Below are 27,916 nucleotides of genomic sequence, written 5' to 3'. Positions count from 1 at the left end.
TTTTTCAGCACTGGCGGTTACCCGAAATTTTTTTGGTGGCGGTGAATCTGTGTGCTTCCATTGAGCTGACTGGCGCTTTGTTTCTGGATTGAAAAATGGCGTCCACGTCTCATCCATTGTCACAACCGACGAAAAGAAAGTCCCATTCATGCTGTCATTGCGCGTCAACATTGCTTGGCAACATGCCACATGGGCAGCCATGTGGTCGTCCATCAGCATTCGTGGCACCCACCTGGATGACACTTTTCGCATTTTCAGGTCGTCGTGCAGGATTGTGTGCACAGAACTCGCAGAAATGCCAAATCTGGAGACAATCTGTTCAACAGTCATTCGGTGATCCCCCGAAACAATTCTCTCCACTTTCTCGATCATGTCGTCAGACCGGCTTGTGCGAGCCCGAGGTTGTTTCGGTTTGTTGTCACACGATGTTCTGCCTTCATTAAATTGTCGCACCCACGAACGCACTTTCGACACATCCATAACTCCATCACCACATGTCTCCTTCAACTGTCGATGAATTTCAATTGGTTTCACACCACTCAAATTCAGAAAACGAATGATTGCACGCTGTTCAAGTAAGGAAAACGTCGCCATTTTAAGTATTTAAAACAGTTCTCATTCTCGCCGCTGGCGGTAAAATTCCATCTGCCATATGGTGCTGCCATCTCTGGGACGTATTGACAATGAACGCGGCCTCATTTTAAAACAATGCGCATGTTTCTATGGAGAAAAAAAATCAGAGGCCTTAGAACTTGAATGCACCTCGTATGTACTTAGTTTGAAAAATAATTTCTCTTCAGAGGGAAAGCAGTCAGTAATGATTAAAAAGTCACATTTAACAACAATAAGATTTAGTTATTTAGTGAGAGGCCAGTGACAGTTCACATAAAGGCTGAAAATCAGTGTTACAAACAGTTTTGTAGGGAAAACACTGAACAAGCAAGTCGTGCATCGTCTGACTTAGCTCTATTATGGCAAAAGAGGTTCAGATGTGTAAAATTTATGGAGCCCAAAACCCGTTGGACAGACTGCGCTCAAATTATAACAGCTTATGATGCATGAGGTTTATTTTTTGTATTAAAGGGCACTTAAACACAAGATGCAGAACACTTGCAGTTAACAATGGTGACAGGACAAAAGATGTGCAATGGAATAAGAGACTGTGTGTCAGCCAAGAATGCCAAAGATACAACAAATGCACTAAAGAATTAACAACAATGTGAGAAGGATAGATTGCTACGCACAACATGGAGGAGGCCCTGATTGGGAAGCAGGCACATAAAAAAAGTGCTGGATGCTGGACTAAATCCTTTGTCTGACATAGACAAACCAAACATGCACTCGTTCACACATGAATAACTCACACCCATAAATGGTTGCTGTCATTCCTGGGAACCTGGAGATGACAGTGAAATTTGTCTGGGAGCTATGCATCATGGAATGAGGGTGTGTTTTGTCCACATCTGGTGAAGGACTTAGTCCGATAGCTAATAGCATCTAGCTGTCTTTTTTTCTATTTGCCTATCTTCCACTCAACACCACCTCTATTTGGTGTGTAGCATTTTTCCAATTTCATATTGTTCTTATTCCATCCCAAGTTTTCCATTGTCTGATTTTGCACTAAAGCATTATATTAATGCACACAAATATTCAGAGATAATCAATATAAGAAGCTACATCATGCAGCAGAAATAACATTTAGGTCTATTTTTGATCATGGAACAGTAATTAATATTATCAGTTTCATTCTCATTATTGTGTACATGAATATAACAAAAAAAAAGTAAATCTGTTCACAAACACAAAATACCACTTCAAAAAGATTTTCTGGGAGCAACACAAATGTTTTTAGAATTTGTGGTGGTATAATTGGAATAGGGAAACCCATCATGCATGCAACATAATTTATTCGATAATGAATAGCCTTTTTGAAATGAAGTTAAAAGTGGTGTACCAGTTGTCTTTTCTTGAATATAATTATTTATTTCACAATGTATTTGCTATGAAAAATAAAAAGTTATATTTAGTAAGCTTCTGGTTACTGTTCCATTTCATGACGTCAGTGTAAGAAATCGCCAACTATTTGTATCACGAATAAAACAGTACTTTTTTCCTGAATCAGCTTGGCAACTACTTCTTGTAATGTCATTTCAGTTTCTGTGGCTGAAATTTGGGAAATTCTGGTTGCTAGTATTGTCTGTCTCTATAGTGGTATTGTCATAGCAGTGTGCTCATATATGCAGCATGGTATTTTGTCACTAGTGGTTATCCAAAACCTTAGTCAGTTTTTAATTAGAAACCATTTTTCTCATTTTGATGTGGTCTTCCATCCAAAAACTGGTTTGATGCAGTTCTCCACACTAGTCTATCCTGTGCAAGCCTCTTCATCTCTACGTCACTGCTGTAATTTATATCCATTTGAACTGTATTCATCTCTTGGTCTTCCTCTACAATTTTTGCTCCCACATATCCCTTCAGTATTAAATTGATGAGTCCTTAATGTCTCGGAACATGCCCTATCAACTGACCCCTTCTTTCTGTCAAGTTGTGCCACAAATTACTTTTCTCCCTAATTCTGTTCAGTGCTTCCTCGTTAGTTACATGAGCTACCTATCTAATCCTCAACATTCTTCTGTAGCACCAGTTTCAAAACCAATTCTCTTCTCATTGATCTCCCAGGTGTCCTCAGCATGATTGAGGATTAGACTGTTCTGGATGTTCTGTTGAGTTTGAAACAACTACTTCGCAAAGCACCCAGAAGCAAACTGTTACACTCTTCTTGTCTGAACTGCTTATCTTCCACATTTCACTTCCCTACAAGGTTACACTCCAGACAAATGCCTTCAGGAAAGACTTCAAATTATTTAAATATACTTTACATGTTACCAAATTTCTTTTATTCAGAAATATTTTATTTGCCACTGCCAGTCCGAATTTTATATCCTCTCTACTTCAGCTGTCATCAGTTGTTTTTATGCCCAAATAACAAATCTATTTTAATACTTTTAGTGTCTCATTTACTTCCGTAATCTAATTATCTCAGTACCACCAAACTTAACTGTTCCATTACACTTGATTTATGTTTGTTGATGTTCATCTTGTAATTTCTACTGAAAACACTTTACATTTCCTTCAGCTTCTCTTCCAAGACCTTTGCTGTCTCTGACAGAATCACAGTGTCATCCCTGAACTTTAATTCGTTCTCCAAGTTTTCCTTTGGTTTCCTTTACTGCTTGCACAATGTACAGATTGTATAATATGGGGGATAGGCTACAACCTCCAGTCTCTACCATTTTCAACCCTGGTTCTCTTTCATGTCCTTAGACTCGTACAACTGAAGTCTGGTTTCTGTGCATGCTGTATACAACCTTTCACTCCCCGTATTTTATCCCTGTTACCTTCAGAAGATCAAAGAGTGTCAGAATTGTCAAAAGCTTTCTCTCTGTCTACAAATGCTATAAACATAGGTTTGCTCTCTTTTAACCAGTCTTTTGAGAAACGTCATAGATCCAGTGTTGCCTCGTGTGTTCTTATGTTTCTCTGGAAATCAAACCAATCTTCCTTGACGTCAGCTTCTACCATTTTTGCCATTCTTCTGTAATGAATTCTTGTCAGTATTTGCAGCCATGATGAATTAAACTGGTAGTTCAGTAATATTCGCACCTGTCGGCATCTGCCGTCCTTGTATTTAAGGTTATTATTGTCTTATGGAAGTCCATCTGAGCTCTTGACTTTCATACACCTCTTTCTCATTTTTCCAAAGGTCTCTTTAGTTTTCCTGTGGAAGATGCTGTAACATACCAAACGAGAAAGTGCTGGTAGATGGACACAATAAAAAACACAAACACACACACAAATTTCAAGCTTTCGCAACCCAAGGTTGCTTCATCAGGAAAGAAGGAAGGAGAGGGAAAGATGAAAGGATGTGGGTTTTAAGGGAGAGGGTAAGGAGTCATTCCAATCCCGGAAGCAGAAAGACTTACCTTAGGGGGGAAAACTTACCTTATATTTTTCCCACATGGAATGTTTCCCTCTCCTCCAGTTATACATACTTCTGTAGCCTTCCATTTGTCCTCTGTCCATTCCTCCTCAGCCATTTCACTCTTTCTGCCAAGCTCAGTTTTTATATGTTTGTATTTCCTTTTGCCTGCTTCATTTGCCACATTTTTATATTTTCTCCTTTTCATCATTTAAATTCAGAATCTCCTGTGATATCCAAGGATTAGTACTAGGCCTTGTCTTTTTACCTATTTGGTCCTTTCCTTTCCCCTTTTTTGGTCAATCAGTTTCTAATTGCATAGTAACCCCTTTGAAGCTCCCAGTAACCTCAGGCTCTTTCAACTTATCCAGGCCCCATCAACTTAATTTTCTATATTTTTGCAATTTCTTAAGTTTTATTCTACAGTTCATAGCCAGTGAATTATGACTATAATCCTGTATCCTGGACACATTCCAAAATGTGTGTCTTACCATTATGTAACCAATTTAAAACCCTCCTCTGTCTCCAGGTCTCTTTGAAGGATGCAACCTTCTTGCTGGATACTTAAACCAGGTGTTAATGATGATTAAACTATCCCCTGTGCAAAATTCTATTAGATTCCTTTTTTTCTCATTCCTTTGTCCCAGTCTATATTCTCCTACTATTGTTTGTTTTCTTTCTTTTCCTACTATCAAATTCCAGTCCTCCATCACAATTAAATTTCCCTCTCTCTCAGTTGCCTGAATAATTTATTTTATCTCATCATAGATTCTTTCAGTCTCTTCATCTGCAGAGCTATCGGTAGTTGGCATAAAAATTTGTACTACTGTGGTGGGCATTGGCATCATGTCTATCTTTGATAATGCATTCACCATACTGTTCGTAGTAGTTTATTTGCATTTCTATTTTCTTAATGGACCAATTTCTATTTTCTTAATGGACCGTGTGTGTGTGTGTGTGTGTGTGTGTGTGTGTGTGTGTGTGTGTGTGTGTTTGTGTGTGTGTGACATATCCTGGACACATTCTAATAGAACTTTTCACAGGGTGTTTCAAAAATGACCGGTATATTTGAAACGGCAATAAAAACTAAACGAGCAGCGATAGAAATACACCGTTTGTTGCAATATGCTTGGGACAACAGTACATTTTCAGGCAGACAAACTTTCGAAATTACAGTAGTTACAATTTTCAACAACAGATGGCGCTGCGGTCTGGGAAACTCTATAGTACGATATTTTCCACATATCCACCATGCGTAGCAATAATATGGCGTAGTCTCTGAATGAAATTACCCGAAACCTTTGACAACGTGTCTGGCGGAATGGCTTCACATGCAGATGAGATGTACTGCTTCAGCTGTTCAATTGTTTCTGGATTCTGGCGGTACACCTGGTCTTTCAAGTGTCCCCACAGAAAGAAGTCACAGGGGTTCATGTCTGGCGAATAGGGAGGCCAATCCACGCCGCCTCCTGTATGTTTCGGATAGCCCAAAGCAATCACACGATCATCGAAATATTCATTCAGGAAATTAAAGACGTCGGCCGTGCGATGTGGCCGGGCACCATCTTGCATAAACCACGAGGTGTTCGCAGTGTCGTCTAAGGCAGTTTGTACCGCCACAAATTCACGAATAATGTCCAGATACCGTGATGCAGTAATCGTTACGGATCTGAAAAATGGGCCAATGATTCCTTTGGAAGAAATGGTGGCCCAGACCAGTACTTTTTGAGGATGCAGGGACGATGGGACTGCAACATGGGGCTTTTCGGTTCCCCATATGCACCAGTTCTGTTTATTGACGGAGCCGTCCAGGTAAAAATAAGCTTCGTCAGTAAACCAAATGCTGCCCACATGCATATCGCCGTCATCAATCCTGTGCACTATATCGTTGGCGAATGTCTCTCGTGCAGCAATGGTAGCGGCGCTGAGGGGTTGCCGCGTTTGCATTTTGTATGGATAGAGGTGTAAACTCTGGCGCATGAGACGATACGTGGACGTTGGCGTCATTTGGACCGCAGCTGCAACACAGCGAACGGAAACCCGAGGTCGCTGTTGGATCACCTGCTGCACTAGCTGTGCGTTGCCCTCTGTGGTTGCCGTACGCGGTCGCCCTACCTTTCCAGCACGTTCATCCGTCACGTTCCCAGTCTGTTGAAATTTTTCAAACAGATCCTTTATTGTATCGCTTTTCGGTCCTTTGGTTACATTAAACCTCCGTTGAAAACTTCGTCTTGTTGCAACAACACTGTGTTCTAGGCGGTGTAATTCCAACACCAGAAAAATCCTCTGTTCTAAGGAATAAACCATGTTGTCTACAGCACACTTGCACGTTGTGAACAGCACACGCTTACAGCAGAAAGACGACGTACAGAATGGCGCACCCACAGACTGCGTTGTCTTCTATATCTTTCACATCACTTGCAGCGCCATCTGTTGTTGAAAATTGTAACTACTGTAATTTCGAAAGTTTGTCCGCCTGAAAATGTACTGTTGTCCCAAGCATATTGCAACAAACGGTGTATTTCTATCGCTGCTCGTTTAGGTTTTATTGCCGTTTCAAATATACCGGTCATTTTTGAAACACCCTGTATATATATATATATATATATATATATATATATATATATATATATATATATATATAAAAAAAACAAAGATGAGGTGACTTACCGAACGAAAGCGCTGGCAGGTCGATAGACACACAAACATATACACAAAATTCTAGCTTTCGCAACCAACGGTTGCCTCATCAGGAAAGAGGGAAGGAGAGGGAAAGACGAAAGGATGTGGGTTTTAAGGGAGAGGGTAAGGGGTCATTCCAATCCCGGGAGCGGAAAGACTTACCTTAGGGGGAAAAAAGGACAGGTATACACTCGCGCGCGCGCGCACACACACACACACACACACACACACACACACACACACACACACACACATATATCCATCCGCACATACACAGACACAAGCAGATATTTCAAATCTGCTTGTGTCTGTGTACGTGCGAATGGATATGTGTGTGTGTACGAGTGTATACCTGTCCTTTTTTCCCCCTAAGGTAAGTCTTTCCACTCCCGGGGGAATGACTCCTTACCCTCTCCCTTAAAACCCACATCCTTTCGTCTTTCCCTCTCCTTCCCTCTTTCCTGATGAGGCAACTGTTTGTTGCGAAATCTTGAATTTCGTTTGTATGTTTGTGTGTCTATCAACCTGCCAGCACTTTCGTTCGGTAAGTCACATCATCTGTGTTTTTATAATGTTGTACTCACCTGACCAGAAGTCCTGCTCATTCTGGTACCAAACTTCACGAACTCCCACTATATATAACCAACCTATCCATTTTCTTTTGTAGTCGCCATCTATAGCTCCAAATGGGGGCCTGTTTTACCTTCAGAATATTTTACCCAAGAGGATGCCATCATCATCTAAGCTTACAGAAGCAGACTGTGTGAGCAGACGTTACTAGGCCAGGTCAGTCAGTCATCCAGGCTCTTACAACAGCAACTACTGAAAAGACTGCTGTCCCTCTTCAGGAATTACTTGTTTGTCTGGCCTTTCCACAGATATCCCTCCATTGTGGTTGTAACTATGGGACATTTGTCTTTATCATTGAGGAACACAGGCCTCCCAAACTTGGTAAGGTCCCTGGTTCATGGGGGAACCATTTCCTCCCCCCTATAACTGTACATATTGTGCTAGTTACTTAGCCTCCTTTAAAGTGCTTGAATGATGTTCCCAGAAAGGGTACTACTCTAGCCAAATAGAAGGAAGCAATAGTGAACAATCTCCATTGGGACACTGCAAAAAGCATCTCCTATTGAGATTTTTGCATATTGCCTTACATATGAAAGTCCTGTATGCAGTAAGTGAAATAGGATAAAGGTACAAACTATACTGCCATAATGTGGCAGATGAGGAGATATGCACTGACTCTACAGTGACATGAGAAATGTATCAGTGATGCACTATGTTTCTTACTGGTCCATTCTGGTTGATGATTCTTACTTCTTAAAAAGTCTAATAAAGATAGTGTCAAAACATTTGAAGTTCATCATTGTTCGTACTGCCATAATCTGTGATTCTTGACCAGCTACAGCTCTCCCACAAATACTTTATCTATTTCAAAATTACAGAAAGTATTTTGCTTTTGTTTCATGAAGATAAATATTTAAAAATCCAAATAATTATATGCTTGTAAAAATTAATGGTATTTTGTGATTTGCAGTATTTATGACACTATTGCATTGAGCTTGTAATATTTGCAAAGTGAACTGAGTTTTGAGTGTTTGTGCTGGTAATATTCGAAGAGTCTGGAGGACATTGCTCTGTTTGTGAGATGTGGAACTCAAGCTGTATATACATATGAAACAGACATCCACAACACAAATGTTGATAACAGAAATTTATCAACTGTTCAAATATTCTTTCAACTGTGCAGTGTAGTCTGAGTAGAGGTGTTTTACTGTCTGTTGCAATCAGTAGCCTCAATTTTTTTGATTCACTGAGTGCAAGTTATTTGGTTAGAGAATTTTATTTAAGCCTCACTGTCACACAATTAGAAATAGAGACTAAATAAAAATGGCATCAAAACTTATCACCTTATCCATATGATGCGCAGCCAATAAAAGCTAGACATTTAATATACCATAATAAAATATAGTTTCAAATGTGATATCAAAATGAGTGTCTGTACTCTTGTAGTTGTCTAGTTTCTTCTTATCAGTAGGTTAAAATCTGACTTCAACATGCTCACTGAATTTCAGAGAAACCCATTCACATAAAAGTATTAACAACTCATCTTCCTCCACAAAGTCCAATCATTCTTCTTCCCTCAATAAAATGTTTGATGCTTCAGTGTACACATCAGTGTTTCATTCCATATTTCAAAATGTTATTGCTCAAAATGTTATTGCTCAAAATTATAGTGTGTTGTCTACAAAAGTAAAAGGTTGTCATCTGACATGTACTTTTAATATCTCAGGAAAATTAATTCAGGAAACCGCATACCTCATACAGTTATTGTAACAGAGGTCACATGTGACATGTTTTCCACTTCACACTGGTAGTTTTACCTCTTTTATCAATTTATCTGATTCATTTTCAGAATTTTCTGTTAAGCACTGCGTATTTTTTCGGTACATACAAAAGGGGTATATATGCTGAATGTAGAAACAACAACTATTTATGTGCAGGACTACATTTCATAATCAGTATTAGCCCTTTGTATGATATGTGTGATTCAACCTCTTTATTTTAGATAGAAATGAGTATAGTTCAGACCTAAGTGCCAGCACTCATCTGTAACGGTTTTGTCTCTTACAGTTATGATTATGACAGTATTTCTACTTTGTCAGGTATGCTTCGACAGAAGGATCTTGAACAGGCCCAAATACTGGAAGAAAAAATGGCTTTGCAACAGAAATTATTGGCAGCAGCTGGCGTTGAGAACATACTGAATCCACCAAATTACACTAGTTTGATGTCAGAAGATACTGACAGTTCAGTGATATGGCAAGAAGTGAAGTCAGCAGTGCATGTAAGTATAATTATTGTATCAGTGCCCAAGAGCACTAAGATTACTTTGTTTTAATTCAGTTGTTCAGTCCTATGTTATAGTGAATTTTAAGTTTGCATCATAAAAGAAAAAATTATTTGCAATAAAACATGAAATATGTAGAAGCCATATAAGTAAATGCACTTCATGTGCAAAATTGAACAAGTGGCAATTTCTTTGGCTTGATGTAATCTGATATGTGATGCAGTTTTCACTCTCCTGTACAGGAACTATTTATATCTGGAAGCCACTGATTATGTAGTACTTGGTCCCTTCAGGGGTCCTCTTTAATAAGGTTTTGCTTTTATTTCCTCATGCTCTTCCTTTCTAAGTCATAATAGTACAATATATAGTAAGTAAGTGTAGAATTATTTATAGTTTCACAAAAAGATTTGCTTAAAAATGTAAAACTTCACCTGTGTGAAGCATGACTCAGAATTTGTCTCAAGAAACATACATGGCTCTCCATCTTATTCAGCCTGTTGGCACTGCTATTGTTGTTGATGAGCACTCTGGCTCTCCTCTTTGTGAATCAGATTTGTGTAAAATGGATGGTAAATTAATGGCATAAATTTCATGAGATTCCTGTATTTCATGTACGTAATATTTAGAGCTTAAGGTGGCTTCAAGGGAGTCTCTTTAGAAGCACAACTTATCTATGCTTCCCCTATAACTGTGGCCTCAGATTTAGTTATTCAGAATATTTTATTCCGTTCAGTGACTGCTTATGAAACAGATAAAACAATCTTCTTCTGCATGCTGTGTATCCCTTTCACGGCAGTTCTTAACTACCGTACCAGGTGTTCAACTGTTTTGAAGTCTGTCTTTTCCATTCTTGCAACAGTTAAGTGTCTGAAGCTTTAGCAACTACTGTTTAAGGATGTTCTGGGGCATACATTTCTTGCCGACACTCATATTTAGTTATGTCAGGGCTCCCATAATTCTGATCATACCTGTTCAGAGAATGTATATTCATTGAGTCCTTATAGATAACTGATTAAACACCTGTATTGTTGTAGAAAAATTGGGCAATAGTTATAGGCTGAAGGACATAAGATGAACAGCAACAAAAGTAAAATAAGGGTTATGGAAAGTAGTCAAATTAAATTAGGTGATGCTCAGGGAATTAGATGAAGAAATGAGATCCTAAAAGTAATAGATTAGTTTTGCTAATAGTGCAACAAAGTAACTGATGATGGCCAAAGTAAAGAGGATATGATATTCAGACTGGGAGTAGCCAAAAAGTCATTTCTGGAAAAGAGGAATTTGTTATCATCAAATATAAATTTAAGCAGCAAGTGATCTTTTTTGAAGGTACTTGTGTGGAGTGTAGCCTGGTACACAAGCGAAATTATGGTGATAAAGAGTTCACAGAAGAAAAAAATAGAAGCTCTTGAAATCTGGTGCTATAAAAGGATGCTGAAGATTGTATGGATAGAGCAAGTAACCAACAAAGAGTTACTGAATCAATGAATCAATGAATTGAAATGGAGAAAAAAAATTATATGACAACTTACAATCCTCAGGCACAAAGGAATTAAGTGTGAGGCTAAAAACTGTAGGAGGAGACCAAGGCTTGTTACAATAAGCAGGTTAAAATAGATGAATGTTGCAGTAGTTAAACAGAAATTAAGAGGCTTACACAGAATAGACTCTTGGAGACCTTTATCAAACCTGTTGTAGGACTGAAGATCAGGGGAAGGCATTTGATTGGCAAACTTTGTGTTACATGTTCAATAAACAGTGAACTTCTAGTGTGTTAATAACCACTTTGATAGCAGGATATTCAGAGAAGTACCAAGCTTGCTGGCTATGACACTCAATTTCTGACTGTGCTGAGCTATTAACTTCCTCTGATGTGTTTTCCTAGGTGGAAAAGTTGCTGTTCTCTGCCAAGAAAACTGGACTGTATTCTTGGTAGGTGTTTGTTGTCATCTGAAGTCAGGCTGTTGTTTTGACATCACACTAGCATTTGAAATACCCAAAGGTAACACCTTTGCTATTTCTCGAGGTTGAACCTCTTGTGCATCGGCCTGTTAAGTGACCTCCACAGTCTAAGCAATTTGCAATACTTATTCAAGGGTAAGACCCGATAATTCGCATGCTTCATGGAGGATGAAACACAAATTGATGAACCTGTATATGACGACTGACACTGATAACAGTGAAATGAGCATTTGGCGCACATGTACCTTTGATAGTACCACTCGCAATTCACATATTTCTATGTTACAGTGAATGAAGGTCTACTGCTTATACAGTAACTGAAATATATCTTGACCACACCGGGAAAAGAGTACTTCCTTACTATACACTTTCTGTACCATAACCGAGCGAGGTGGCGGAGTGGTTAGCACATTGGACTCCCACTCAGGAGTACAACGGTTCAAATCCCCGTCCAACCATCCAGATTTAGATTTTCCATGACTTCCCTAAATCACTCCGGGCAAATGCCTGGAGGGTTCCATTGAAAGGGCATGGCCGATTTCCTTCCCCATCCTTGACACAATCCGAGCTTGTGCTCCATCTCTAATGACCTTGATCTCAATGGGACATTAAACCCAACTTTCCTTCCTTCCTTTACTGTAAATGATGTGAGGCTCTGTTTCATTTTGTACAGATTCCCAGTCCTCATAATCATCATACAATGCTGGGAATGCAGATATAAGACCTGCAGGATGCTGTGGTGGTGAAGACAGCTTCTGATGGATGGTCAAGTGTGCTTTCTGTTGCATAATAAAGTTTCACTCCTTCTTCCTTCTTCTACTGCACTTCTAGCTTTTATGTCCCACCATTGCAGTTGCCCAATTTGCTGCAGGTACTGTTGTAATTTTTGTTCTTACAAATACATTTGTCATTGCCAAGTCTTTAGAAATTACTAGTCCATTTCTCTGGTTACTCATTCATACACACTGTTCAAAATACCTCGTGGCCAATTTAATGTTGACCACAGCTGTGCTTTATTGCACAAGAGCAGAATACCAGTAATTTAGAAGATTGGACACATTATCCCCCAGTGCCGTGACAAGAATCTATTCACATCGAAAACCAGTCCATGATCAAGAGTTGTCAACAGTGCAATGACCAGTAATCACAGTAGGGTTCATGAGCAGAGTCTAAGTAATATAGCAGTGTTTTGTATGATAGAAACAGTCTTAGCAGATTGCATAGCTAGGCAGTATGCAAGCATAGTGCCACAAGTGACTTGTAGTGCATTGGTTGCCTTCTTGTATCTATGGTAAGAGGTGATTGGCCACACCCAGGTGATGTAACATGGCCTATGAAAACATTCACCTCATTCTCGTGTAGAGGTGTGAGTGACTGCCCCCAGCTGCGTGGATATCACTGAGAATGTGGTATCAGTAGCACTGCCAAAACCTAAACCTTCCATATTCTCTCAGGTGAGAATACTCAGGTACCTTTCGAGCGCTAAAGACTACACTGTTGAGCGCCCATAACACAATATCCATATCCATCCTCCATCAGGTACCATGGTATTTAAGTTGTTTTTATCTTTCAGGCTGTGGTTTTGTATTTTTTCTATATTCATACTATTGTAGAATTAACAAAGCAAATTTGTGAGGCATGGGGTAATCATAAAGAAAATAGAAGAAATGTATTACTGTGCAGCACATCTTAGATGAGAGCCAGCATGTCAGTCTACCATCCAGAGAACCCATTTTGAATTTCCAGTACTTCTAGGGATTGTTCCTTGTTCCATGGTTGGAGGGATAGAACAGGGTGCACTTAGCCTCCAAATGCCAGTTGAGAAGCTACTTTAATTACAGGTAATAGATGCAAGGTCTGGAAAGCTGACCACAGCTGATAGAGCATTCTGATAACCCCATGCCCCTCTGTACAACCTCCACGTGATGAAAGTGGGAGAAAATGATGTAGTAGCTGGTCGGTATTATGAGGTTACTGTGGGACTGAATACAATCTTTGTAAAGTAAAAAGTATTACTACTTAGAGTGAAACAACAGCTGAAAGTGAACAGTGCTGTGAAAAAAAAAATGTAATTGCATTGAAGCCTTTCAATTTGTCTGTGGTTTCCTAAATCCTCTCCTGGACACTGCCAAAATGATTCAATATACACAACTTTGTCTGACTTCTTCCCAAGTTCTTCTATGATATGAGAAAGTATTTAATCTGTAATAATCACACTATTGTATGAACTTTAAACTTAAACTCTTTAAAAAGAAAGTCACTGAAGCAAATAAGTTTTTATAACTTAGGCTTCAGTTTTGTCATGATATATAGTGTCCCAGGAGGAATTGTCAGTGTTCATGGACATGACAGGAAATATCATTCAAAGCAAAAAAAATCTGGTAAACATGGACTCTAAAATGTGTACGTAAAGAGCTATGAGCAGTTGTTCAGTAGAAGAGATATGTTTCACATTAAAGATGAAGACCTGCTCATTGCTCTTAAGGTAGGCATTTTGGAGCCTATGTTTACTGGACTTTTTTGTTTCAAATGATTACTTAATACTGACAATTGTTCCTAGTACACCCTGTAGAAACAATTGCAGTGACACATTAAATGTTTCCTTCTGAAAGTTGTAGCCACAACATGTTTGGGTGCTGAATGAAGCAACTAGAATCAAACAGTACCAGTTGATGTACTGTGTACCATGTAAAACTGCAAACCTCATTATCATTCTTTTACTTTCAAAGGTAAATACTAGACATTTAAGAGTAAATTGTGTTTATACCAAATAGCCAAATAAAGTATTCTGTTTGCTATCTTGAGAGTTGAAGTGTTGTTTATGACTGTGGTGGTGGTGGTGGTGGTGGTGGTGGTGGTTTTCAGTCCTGAGACTGGTTTGATGGCTCCATTAAAATTTTGTATTACTCTATCAAAAAGGTCATAATGGATACCTTCTCTCTTTGTCCTGCAGATGAGCTATTTCTTTGTGTCTAATTCATTAAAAGATGGCAATTCGCAGATGCAAGTTCATGTATATACAACAACACAGCCCTCCAAAAGTATCCACATGCAGCTGAAGAGACTTTGTACTAAAGAAAGTACAAAACTATGTAATAGCAGAAAAAATGTTCAGTATTCTACCCTAGTCCATATATTTTTGTATCTTCACCCAGAAGTTTATTACAATCTACAGCTACATCCTTACTCTGCAAACCACTGTTAAATGTGTGGCAGAGGGTACTTTCCATTGTACCACACCAGGATTTCTTTCTTTCCCATTCCTGTATGCAGCTCAGGGGAAGTGACTGTTTAAATACCTCTGGTGCATGCTGTGACCAGTTTAATATTGTCTTTTTGGTCCCTAAGGAAGTGAAATGTGGGGGACTGTAATGTCCTACTGGATTCCTCACTTACACAGATTCTTCAACCTTTGCAAGCAGGTTTTCATAGGTTAGTTGACACCTATCTCCAAGGAACTTCCAGTTCAAGTTTTCCAGCATTTTCATGCCATTATCCTGTCAGTCCTGTTTGGTACAGATTCCACACACTTGAGCAGTGTTCTAGGATGAATTGCACCAGTGTTTCATAAGCCTTCTTCTTTGCAGACTGACTGAATTTTCTCAGTACCTTATGAATGAACCCAAGTCTTCCACCTGCTATGACTGAGCCTTTGTGATCATTCCATTTCACATTCCCAAAAATTGTTGCACTAAGGCATTTTAGTTGTCTGAATGTATAAGAGGCATTCAAAAAGAAACAAGCCAGAGGCATAATTACAGAAACCAGTATCTGTATGTTAGAAGTATTGACCCTGACTGTTGGGATACTTGTCCCTCTGTGACACAAGGCAGTGAATGGATATCTCATAAAATTCCTGGGGCTGCAATGTGAATCAGTTCTGCACATACATACAGCTGGACATCGTCGTCCGAGGTGAATCATTTACCCTTCAGAGCCTTTTTGAGGGGACCAAAAATGGTGTTATCACAGGGGGAGAGGTCCAGACTGTATGGAGGGTGGCCAAGAACCTCCCATTTGAATTTCTGCACGAGTGCCGCGACTGTATTGGCCGTATGAGGCTTTGCATTGTCACCCCACGGGTGAGATTGCCTGGTCATTTTGATTTGATCGGTTGGGGAAGGGTGGTTGAGGTTTGAGAGTAACACTGGGCATTCAGTGTTGTCCCTTGCTGCAGGAAGTGAATCAGAAGGAGGTCCAGCTGTATGTTCAGAACTGGTTCACATCACAGCCCCAGGAATTTTATGAGACAGCCATTCACTGTCTTGTGTCACAGTGGGACAAGTGTCTTAACAGCCAGGGTCAATACTTCTAACATACAGGTACTTGTTTCTGAAATTATGCCTCTGGCTTGTTTCTTTTTGAACGCCCCTTATAATTAGGATTCACTGATATCATAGTCATATGATACTGTATTTTTGCATTTTGGAAATGCACAATTTTCAGTTTCTGAACATTTGAAGCAAGCTGCCAGTACTTGCACCAGTTTGAAATTTTATCAAGATCTGATTGAGTTATAATAATATTTCCTGGGCCAATAGGTCAGTACACAGCATGAACACCAATGATGCATACACATTTTCCTAGGGCACACATGCAGTTACTTCTACACCTACCAATTACTCTCCATCCAGGCTGGCATACTGCTTACTTCCTTTCAAGAAATCATACATCCAGTCAAATATTTCACTTGATACCCTGTATGATAATACTTCAGTTAATAAGATTTGTTGTTGTACTGAGTCGAGAGTTTTTCAGAAGTCAAGAAATACTGCATGCAGTTGATTGCCTTGATCCATAATTTTCATGGTGTTATGTGGGAAGAGCACAAGTTGAGTTTGGCATGGTCAGTGTTTTCAGAACCTGTATTGGTCAGCATGGTGGAGGCCATTCCGTTAGACAACCTCACTATGTTTGAGCCCAGACTGTGCTCTGAGATTTCAGAAGAGAAGACTGTCACTGATATGAAATTGTTTTATGAATCACTTCTGATATATTTCTAGTATATGAGTGAGACTTGTGCTGTCTTCCAACTGCAGGGCACACTTTTCTTTGTTCAAGTATCTGCAATGTATTGAAGTTAAAAGAGGGGATAAGACAGCAACAAATTCTGTATTGAATCTGACAGGGATTCCATCAGGCCTAGGAATTTTATGTAGTGCAGAAAATATGAAGTGTAAATGACTGCTACAGCTAAGTAGCTGCAGTACACTGCTGCTAGACTCCTTTTTCCAAAATCGTGTTAATTTCTGTTTAACTGTCATATTACAAAAATCATTTGCAAATTCTTGATAATTAATGTTGTTCACTATCTTCATAAATGTCAAACAGTGGAAATTCCAGGTTGGAATATTAACATTATTATGAAAAGTATAGTTTGCTACCCGCCATAAAGATGACACGTTGAGTTGCAGACAGGCACAACAAAAATATTGTTACACATTGAGCTTTTGGCTAAACGGGGAGGGATAGTGTGGCTAGGATGATGTCTTGCAGAGCTTGCAGGGACTACAATGCAGCAGGACAGCATTTAGAGGCTGGGGGAAAAGGGGGGGGGGGGGGGGGGTATATGACATGGGTGCTTTCACAAGTGGGATTTGCCCGTCACAGACTGGAGTATGAGGTGCTGAGCAGGTGGATTGGGTGGGTCTTGCACTTGGGTCTTCTGCAGGGATATGATCCCTGTGGTTAGGGGCTGGGTTTGGGAGTGTCATAGGGGTGGACTAGGATGTTGTGGAGGTTGACTGGGTGACGGAATGCCAATTTAGGATAGGTAGAAAAATGTTGGGTAGGATGTCCCTTATTTCAGGGAATATTGATAGATAACCAAAGCTCTGATGGAGGATGTGGTACATTTGTTCCACTCCAGAAAGATATAGTGTGATGAAGGGGATGCTCCTTTGTAGCTGTTTCTTGGATATGCTGGGGGATGGGGGTGTTTGGGGATATCTCATGGGAAATTTGTTTGCGAACTAGATCTGGGGGTAGTGCCTGTCAATGAAGGTCTTTATGAAACCTTCAACATTCTGGACAAGGGAGTTGGGTTATGAAGCAACTATTGAAATCAAGCATGTTACGTTTAGCTGCATGTTGTGGCACAGGGAGACCCACTTTGCTGGTGGTCACATTTTGGCAGTGGCCAGTCATCCTGGTGGACAGCTGGTTGGTGGACATACAAAAAAAAAAAAAAAAAAAAAAAAGAAAGGCTGAGATATGATTGCGGCAGAGCTGCTATGTGACATGGCTGCTTTCACAAGTGGCCCGTTTCCCCCTGCGGGTCCGGGGGTTAGAATAGGCCCGAGGTCTTCCTGCCTGTCGTAAGAGGCGACTAAAAGGAGTCCATCCCCCTCAAGGGGGTAGTTAGCGCCTGCGTCCGGAGACAGATGGTCCCACGACCTATATTTGTGGTCTTTTTGGTTTTTCACTTCTTGTTTCTTCCTTCTTTGATTGGTTCCTTTCTTTGTTCTTCTCCATTTCACTGTCTTCCTTACTCTTTCCCTTGCCTTGTTCTCCTTGCCTTGTTCTCCTTGCCTTGTTCTCCTTGCCTTGTTCTCCTTGCCTTGTTCTCCTTGCCTTCTTCTCCGTGCCTTCTTCTCCTTGCCTTCTTCTCCTTGCCTTCTCTGGTCTCCGCCTCGGCGTTTGAGACAGTCTGTCCTCTCTCTCCCTCTCTCTTTTCTTTTTCTTCTTCTTTCTTCCTCCCTGTGCGCGCCTGAAGGCTGACCCACGCGTTCACATGCGTAGCCGGTGACGGGGTAACGCGTAATTCCCCGCCCTGGGTAGACAAGTAAGGCACGCACGTACCCCCTGGTAAAGGCCAGGCCCAGGGAGGGGTGATTGCCTGAGCTGATACCTTCTGACCATGCCGATTGGTCCCTCCGTCTGTTTCTCGGGAGGTGTGACCTGAGGTGTAAACATTCACCTAAGGCGGGAGTGCCCTCTGAGAGGGTCCCCTTAAGGAAGGAGCGCGCCATCGGAGACGCTGGCAATCATGGGGGATTCCTCCGCAATGGATTTCTCTTCTTCTCTCTCGACTTCTGCCCACAAACGGAAACATGACCAGCCCCCAGTGACGAAAGTACTACCGCCTACCCCACAGTTCCTCGTCGTTACTCGATCTGAGGATGGAAAGGATTTTTCCTCTGTCAACCCTTTCGTTATCCAGAAGGGCGTAGATGCCATAGCCGGATCTGTCAAGTCTTATACCAGGTTGCATAATGGTACCTTGTTATTAGAAACTGAGAGCACCTTTCAGGCACAAAAACTGCTTCGGGCCACACTCCTGTACACGTTCCCTGTCCGGGTGGAGGCTCACCGAACTTTGGATTCGTCTCGTGGTGTGGTCTGTACTAGATCCCTCGACGGATTGACTGATGAGGAGATTCAATCTTTCCTCCCTGAGCAGGGCGTGACGGCTATCCATAGGGTCATGAAAAAGGTCAACAATGACCTTGTACCGACCCGGACACTTTTCTTGACCTTTGATAGTGTTAAGCTGCCATCGTGCATCAAGGCGGGCTACGAGGTTATTTCTGTTCGCCCCTATGTCCCGACACCTACGCGCTGCTACCAGTGTCAGTGTTTCAATCACACTCGACAGTCTTGTTCCAATGCGGCTAAATGTGTCACTTGTGGCAGGGATGCCCATGAGGGTGACTGTCCACCTCCGTCTCCTCGTTGTGTGAACTGTGCCGCATCCTCCCGCGACTGTCCCGTCTATAAGGAAGAACGCTGTATCCAAGAAATTCGGGTCAAAGAGAAAGTGTCCACCTCAGCTGCTCGCAAGCTATTGGCTAGTAGGAAGCCCACGCTGCTCCCAGCGGGGAAATACAGTACTGTCCTCGCCTCTCCTCGGACTACCAGGGAGGTGGCAACCCAGACATGCGATCTGACCTTCAGCGCCACGGTAGTCCGTTCGGCCAGTTCTAAGATCGCGCGGTCGACGTCTCCTCTTCCTCCCATCACCCCACAGACACCTGCCCCTTCATCAGCTTCTGCTAAGACGAAGACCCATAAGTCAGATGCACGGGCCTTCAAGATGGAACCGTCCCGTGCAGACTTCCTACGTACCTCGACCTCCCAGCCATCGACCGGTACTTCCACCAAAAGACCTTCCAAGAAGGCTCATAGGAAGCACAGTTCTCCTTCTCCGCCACAGCGCATTTCTTCTCCTGCGCCACCCAGCGGTTGCCGCCCCAGGCCGTCATCCGTTTCGCCTGGCCGCACCGCTGGTAGCCGAACATCTGGCCATTCACCGGCGGAGGAAACTCCCCCTCCCGGCCATCTTACCAAGATGGCCGATGAACCTATAGAACCAATGGACGATGACTGTCCGCCTACTGATAGCGGCGGCAGTGCTCGCTCGAAGCCAGGCCCTCAGCGGCCTTCGAGGTGACCCCTTCTTTCATCTTCCTTTTCTTCTTACGATGGCACTTATTCACTGGAATATTCGCAGCATTTGCTCCAACCGAGAGGACTTGAAGTTGCTGCTCCGCTTGCACCGTCCGCTCGTCGTAGCCCTCCAGGAAACGAAGCTACGCCCATGCGATCAAATTGCCTTGGTACACTACACCTCTGTGCATTTTGACCTACCTCCTGAGGTAGGTATCCCGGCTCATGGAGGGGTTCTGTTGCTGGTCCGGGATGATATTTACTACGATCCCATCACATTGCACACCGGCCTGCAGGCTGTTGCCATCCGCATTACTCTCCCCACTTTTACATTTTCCATTTGTACCGTTTACACTCCATCATCGTCTGCCGTTACCAGGGCAGACATGATGCAACTTATTGCTCAGCTACCTGCACCACTTTTGTTAACTGGAGACTTCAATGCCCACCATCCCCGTTGGGGCTCTCCATCATCCTGCCCGAGGGCTCCCTGTTAGCAGACCTTTTCAACCAGCTCAATCTTGTCTGCCTCAATACTGGCGCCCCTACTTTTCTTTTGGACACATCTCACACCTATTCCCATTTAGACCTCTCTATATGTACTCCCCAACTTGCACGCCGGTTTGAGTGGTATGTACTTTCTGATACATATTCGAGCGACCACTTCCCGTGTGTTATCCATCTCCTGCAGCATACCCCCTCTCCGTGCTCATCTAGTTGGACCATCTCCAAAGCAGACTGGGGGCTCTTCTCTTCCAGGGCGACCTTTCAGGATCAAACCTTCACAAGCTGCGATCGTCAGGTCGCACACCTCATGGAAGTCATTCTCACTGCTGCTGAATATTCCATCCCTCACCCTACTTCTTCTCCACGTCGCGTACCGGTCCCCTGGTGGACCGCAGCATGTAGAGACGCTTTACGTGCTCGTCGACGTGCTTTACGCACCTTTGAACGCCACCCTACAGTGGCGAATTGTATCAATTATAAACGATTATGTGCACAGTGTCGTCGTATTATTAAAGAAAGCAAGAAAGCCAGCTGGGCTGCTTTCACAAGCACCTTCAACAGTTTTACTCCTTCTTCTGTTGTCTGGGGTAGCCTGCGCCGGCTATCTGGCACTAAGGTCCACTCACCAGTTTCTGGCTTGACGGTCGCGAATGACGTCCTTGTGGCCCCTGAGGCCGTCTCCAATGCCTTCGGCCGCTTTTTCGCAGAGGTTTCGAGCTCCGCTCATTACCACCCTGCCTTCCTTCCCCGCAAACAGGCAGAGGAGGCTAGGCCACCTAACTTCCGCTCCTCGAATCGTGAAAGTTATAATGCCCCATTCACCATGCGGGAACTCGAAAACGCACTTGGCCGATCACGGTCCTCAGCTCCAGGGCCTGATTCTATTCATATTCAGATGCTGAAGAACCTTTCTCCTGCGGGTAAAGGTTTTCTTCTTCGTACTTACAATCGCATCTGGATTGAGGGACATGTTCCCGCATGCTGGCGCGAGTCTATTGTTGTCCCGATCCCTAAGCCGGGAAAGGACAAGCACTTGCCTTCCAGTTATCGACCCATCTCGCTTACCAGCTGTGTCTGTAAAGTGATGGAGCGAATGGTTAACTCTCGTTTGGTTTGGCTGCTCGAGTTGCGACGCCTACTTACCAATGTAGAATGTGGATTTCGTAGGCGCCGCTCTGCTGTTGACCATCTGGTTACCTTGTCGACCTTCATTATGAATAACTTCTTGCGGAAGCGCCCGACCGCGGCTGTGTTCTTTGATTTGGAGAAGGCTTACGACACCTGTTGGAGGGCGGGCATTCTCCGCACCATGTATACATTGGGCCTTCGCGGTCGCCTCCCTCTTTTTATTCGTTCCTTTTTAATTGATCGACAGTTCAAGGTACGTGTGGGTTCTGTCCTGTCAGACACCTTTCGCCAGGAGAATGGGGTGCCACAGGGCTCTGTTTTGAGCATCGCTCTCTTCGCCATAGCGATCAATCCAATAATGGATTGCCTCCCAGCTGATGTATCAGGCTCCCTTTTCGTGGACGATTTTACCATCTATTGCAGCGCGCAGCGTACGTGTTTCCTGGAGCGCTGTCTTCAGCGTTCTCTTGACCGTCTTTACTCCTGGAGTGTCGCCAATGGCTTCCGTTTTTCTGCCGAGAAGACGGTCTGTATTAACTTCTGGCGCTACAAAGAGTTTCTCCCACCGTCCTTACGACTCGGTCCCGTTGCTCTCCCATTCGTGGAGACAACAAAATTTTTAGGTCTTACATTTGACAGGAAACTTAGCTGGTCTCCACATGTGTCATATTTGGCTGCCCGTTGTACCCGTTCTCTAAATGTCCTCCGTGTTCTCAGTGGTATGTCGTGGGGAGCGGATCGAACAGTCCTACTTCGCCTATATCGGTCGATCGTCCGCTCCAAGCTGGATTATGGGAGCTTCGTATACTCCACTGCACGACCATCCATCTTACACTGCCTCAACTCCATACAACATCGGGGTTTACGACTTGCGATTGGAGCGTTTTATACTAGTCCCGTCGAGAGTCTTCATGCTGACACTGGTGAATTGCCACTCACCTACCGGCGCGATATACTGCTTTGTCGGTATGCCTGTCGGCTACTGGCAATGCCCGACCACCCGTCTTATCGTTTCTTTTTTGATGACTCTCTCGACCATCAATACGGGTTGTATGTCTCTGCCCTGCTACCCCCTGGAGTTCGCTTTCGTCGCCTCCTTCAACACCTTAATTTTTCACTCCCTGCAACCTTTCAAGTGGGCGAGAGCCACACGCCATCTTGGCTCCAGGCTCAGGTTCACGTCCACATTGACCTCTGCTCGCTCCCAAAGGAGGTTACCCCCGGTTCAGTCTACCACTCCCGTTTTGTCGAACTTCGTTCGAAGTTCATTAATATGACCTTCATTTATACAGATTGCTCTAAGACCAATGACGGGGTCGGGTGTTCTTTTATTGTCGGGGCACAAAGTTTCAAATACCGGCTCCATGGCCATTGTTCGGTCTTCACAGCTGAGCTCTTTGCCCTCTACCAGGCTGTTCTTTACATCTGCCGCCACCGACATTCTGCATATGTCATCTGCTCCGATTCCCTGAGCACCATCCAGAGCCTCAGTGATCCGTACCCGGTTCACCCTTTCCTGCACCGGATCCAACGCTCTCTTCAGCAGCTGGTGGACGTCGGTTCTCCGGTTAGCTTTATGTGGGTTCCTGGCCATGACGGTATCCCTGGGAACAAAGCTGCAGATGCCGTGGCCAAGGCTGCGGTCCTCCAGCCTCGGACAGCTTCTTGTTGTGTCCCTTCGTCAGATTGTAGCAGGGTCATTTGTCGGCGCATTTTATCGCTGTGGCATGCCGATTGGGCTGCACTTACAGACAACAAGCTTCGGGCCTTGAAACCTCTTCCTGCGGCTTGGATGTCCTCCTCACGCCCTTCTCGGCGGGAGGAGGTAGTTTTGGCCTGGTTACGAATTGGACACTGCCGGTTCAGCCATCGCCATCTGCTGACGGCTGCGCCGGCGCCGTTCTGCCCATGTGGGCAATTGCTGACGGTCCGCCACATTTTAACGTCCTGTCCGGATTTTAACACACTGTGTCTTGATCTTGGCCTGCCATGTACTCTAGATGCCATTTTAGCGGATGACCCACGAGCAGCTGCTCGCGTCCTTCATTTTATCAACTTGACAACCCTCTCTAAGGACATTTGATTATGCTGTTTTTTTTTTTTATCCTATGCCTGTCAGTCTGTCTTTTATCGTGTTTTCCGTTTCGTTGCTGTTTTAAACTTGTGACTCGCGGTGCATTCCTAACGTAGTCTGGGCGCTAATGACTGTTGAAGTTGTGCGCCCTAAAACCACAAAAAAAAAAAAAAAAAAAAAAAAAGTGGCCCGGCCTCTGAAGGGGTAGGATAAACCTACGACGTGACTGGAATAAGGAGTGCTGGTTGGGCGGATTGGGCAAAGACCTTCAGCGTACTGAGCAAGGGAGTTCTTGTCACTGTTGATGCTTCTGTCTCATCCGCTTCTCCTGTCCTAGTCAACTAAGCGTGCCACCTTCCTTGACATTGACCACCACCTCTCTTATGGCTTTATCGTCACCACTGTCCAATGAATCCCACCAACCACTAACAGTAACTGCATTTCGACAACTGACATCTCTTACCACCCTGGACTGGAACAGCTTAACTACATCCTTTGTCGGGGCTTTGATTATCTATCATCATGCTGTGAAATAAGGGACATCCTGCCAAAGATCCTTCCCAGATCTCCTAAAGTGGTGTTCTGTTGCCCATCCTACCTCCACAATATATTAGTGCATCCATGTGCTGCTCCCAATCAAACCCCCTTATCCCAGCGATCACATCACTGTGGAAGACACAGGTGCAAGACCTGTCCTCCACCCACCCGGCACTCCTTATTCCAGTCACGTCATAGGCTTATCCTACCCCTTCAGAGTCAGAGGATTGGCTGGAGATAGCAGTCATGTGTGCATGAGGTGTACTTGCTCTTTTGTATGTCATCTTTATAAATGTCATTCATCTTCAGCATTTCCTCTGGTGTTGATAGTGATGTAACTCACCAGCCTGTTGTACATTCCTTTAACATTTTTAAAGGATATGATATTCACCATTGACTGCAGAAATTATTTATTTCACAATTGCAATTTGAGCCATAATGCCATTATCAAGCCGTAATTTTGCTTCAGAATATGTTAAACTTTAAAATCCTCTGGCATGTGTACCTGTCATCATTTCACAATGTACGGAGCTTCACGCCCATTTAGTCTTGCTGTATTCTTATTGTGGAAAGGCTCAGTTCGGATGATGACATAAATACATGTCAAGGGTTTTAATGTTTTACTTGTTTTGAAGCAAAATTATCGCTTGATAATGACCTTAAGGCAGATATTACAGTTGTGAAATAAATAATTTTTGTAGTTAATGACAATAAGTTAATCACTTTAATATTTTGATGGTCAACCACATGCTCTTAACTTTCATCCAGTAGTCAGTACAGCTGTCCTGCAGACTAGGATGGATGCTACATAGATTAATATTTGTGAAAGCCTGTTTTACCTGGCGCCATAATTTACAGGGTGAATATAATTAAAGTTAAATCTTCAAACCACTGTAAAAATAATACCACTGGTCAGAATGACGCCAAATTGCAAGAGGAAAAGCGTATGGCAGAAGAAAAGTAAATAGTTAAAAAATGTAGCAACAGATGGCACTGTAAGCATTGTGATTCAATAATGGTAGACAACAAATGACAAATAAATCATACAACAGTTCCTAAGGTATATGTTTGCCGTTAAACAAATTTAACCACTCAAGAGTGCATGGGTGTACGGGTGTGATACTATTGGTTACATAAGCCCATCCACCACAGCCAGGTTATATCATATTGGATGAGAAAAATCGGTTTTTAATTGTCCTGAGGCCAAAAACCGCATAAAATCATCAATCAAAATTAAATCAGATTATTAATTGCCATTTGATTGGTGCAAAGCATGTTCAATATGCTGTCCACAGTTTTCTGTAACAAATTGAAATCGAGAAACAGCATGTTCTGCAACTGATCGAAGTATTTCCTGGGTCACTTTCAGAATGTGTTGTGCATTGCGTGCCTTCAGTGCAGCTAAGTTTGCAATTAGAACACTGAACACAACATCTTTCAGATAGCCTCACAGCCAGGAGTCACACAGATAAAGATCAGGTGATCGGGACAGCCAGATTATAGAAAATGGCGGCTGATAATTCTAGCATTTCTGAAATGGCGCTTCATCCAGCTACTTAACTGGGTTTTTAATGTCCGGAGGTGTGCCATCCACACATCCATGCTATTGGAGAGATGGAATAACGTGGTTGCGCAAAAGATGCTCGTTGTGCTTAACAGTGACAGTGGAGGTTACAGGGCCAGAAGCACCTCTCTCTTCGAAAAAGTAAAACCCCAATGATAAATGATGCCATAAGCCCCCACCACACAGTGACCTTTTCATGATGAAGTGCTACTGGTTGGTTTGCATGTGGATTTTCCATTGCCCATATCCGACAATTCTGTGTATTGACATATCCTGTCAGATGGAAGTGGGCTTCGTCTGTCCACAAAATCTTCCACGTCCAATCATTGTCCACTTCCATGCGTGCAAGAAATTCTAAAGCAAAGTCTCTCTTGCTGGGAGGTCAACAGGAGGGTATTTTTGAATGGAAAGCAAAGAAGGATGTTTCGTAGGATTTTATGCATTATGCTCACAGGTATGTCCAATGTTTGGGCAATTCTTTGTGCACTACACATTTGCACACCACCACTCATCTCCTCCTGCACTGCTTTGCCATTGCTTCCACTGACGCCGAATCAATTCGTTTCCTCCCTCTACCATGTTGCACACCAAAAGAAAATGTCTTTTCGAATTTCTGAATCATATTCTCTTGATCCACGCCAGTCATCGGACTGACGCCTTTTTTTCAAACCCTTGAGTGTCCGGAACTTCTGCAGAGCGACGTGTGCACAGTCATCATTCTTGTAACACAGCTTTACAAGCAGAGCACAATCCTGCATTTAGACAGTCATGGTAAACGTGGCAGACGCGAAAGGAGGAAAAGCTGTGTACCTGACGTGTTTATACCAACTTCAATGGGTCGTGCACATGGCAGGTGTTTTTATTTACGTATTCTGACACATACAGCGCAATCTGTTGATAAATTTTCACACTATTTTCTTTTCTTCTGCCATACATTTTCCCCCTTCTCTGATAATATTCCGTTGCAATTAGATGTCATTCTGACCAGTGGTGTTATTTCTACAGCATTTTGAATGTTTAACTTTAAATATAATCACCCTGTATAAAGGCTTTTATTATAGTGCGGATTGACTTCACTGATTACTGGATGTTTGTATGTAATATTGTTGTATCAACTTTTATAGTTAAACGTGATTCTTTATCACTGTTGGCTGATTTTTAATAATTGTTGTTATTGTGTTTAGCTTGTGTGGAACTTAAATGAGAATTCATCCTTCTTGACCTTTTTTGCACTGATTTGTCTGTCTTCTTCCTTTCCAGTTCATGTTTCTTTATAAGTAGTCACGTAGTGTGCTGTATTTATTAAGCATGGCTGTTTTATTGATTTCTCTGATCTGATTTATTAAAGCTATATTTGTGTGTAATCAATACATTACTTAAATATATCTATATTTAATGCAGAAATATGAATGAAGTTTTTCATCATTTGGAGGTAGAGTTCTGCTCATGGTACATCACCAAGCATCACAGTGGAAGGTTCAGGGCTTCATTCCCAGAGCACCAATACATTTTTTCACATTTTTTAAAACCCCAATGTCTAATATCCCTGCCACAGAAAATGTTGAGACTACTGAAGCTAATGGTGGTAAAGTGACCTTACAACAATGGATTGTCAGTATTTAAACTGGAGAAAGCATTTGAAATTTGCCTGTGGATGCCATTTGTTGCCTCAGTCCACACTACTCCCTGCCCCACACTTACCTCCACCCCTGCCTCAGCCTCCTCACTTCACACAATCTGTACACACACCACTCTCCTTGAAGTCTTCCCTTTCTTCTATCTCCCCCTCACCATACACACAGACAATTCCCCCTGCTAGATGCCAGAAAGAGCTGACCGATACTGTGCTACATTCCTATCCTGAGTATCTGTTGCATCTCCCTGCCAGCAGTGAGTCACCTTTCCCTGCCCCCCCCCCCCCCCCCCTCCTGTTCCTAGCCTCCTCTCCCTCCTTGCCCAATCCAACCTGACACAACCTCCTCACCCCCATTCAAGCTGTAGTGCCAGTGCAGTGTAGTCAGCCAGGACAATATACCTGTACAGACAGATGTGTATGTAAAGATAGAAAAGATCTCTGGCTCATTTACTTGTATTTCAGTGATTTGGTGCCTCTACTACTCAATTAGTCATCATCTTCACTCGTTAATTTATTTACATTGCACCAGGAATTTTCATTACTGATTACTGAGAATAAGTGGACAGGGTTGGAACCCCATGTCAAATTATGGACGAAACATATTG

The 27,916-nt window shown here is 42.6% G+C and overlaps 1 protein-coding gene across 1 annotated transcript in view; it reads left to right on the top strand.

The window, feature by feature from the left end:
* The window catches only part of LOC126484567 (rho guanine nucleotide exchange factor 18), a 637,896-nt gene that overhangs the window by 536,721 nt on the left and 73,259 nt on the right, over nt 1-27,916 (top strand). Inside the window, exon 23 of the mRNA XM_050108129.1 lies at nt 9,331-9,512. Coding sequence (XP_049964086.1) covers nt 9,331-9,512 — 182 coding nt within the window. The remainder of the gene's footprint in view (nt 1-9,330; nt 9,513-27,916) is intronic.

The sequence above is a fragment of the Schistocerca serialis genome, chromosome 6 (assembly GCF_023864345.2).
Source record: "Schistocerca serialis cubense isolate TAMUIC-IGC-003099 chromosome 6, iqSchSeri2.2, whole genome shotgun sequence".
NCBI lineage: Eukaryota > Metazoa > Arthropoda > Insecta > Orthoptera > Acrididae > Schistocerca > Schistocerca serialis.
This window is presented reverse-complemented; position numbering and strand designations above follow the sequence as displayed.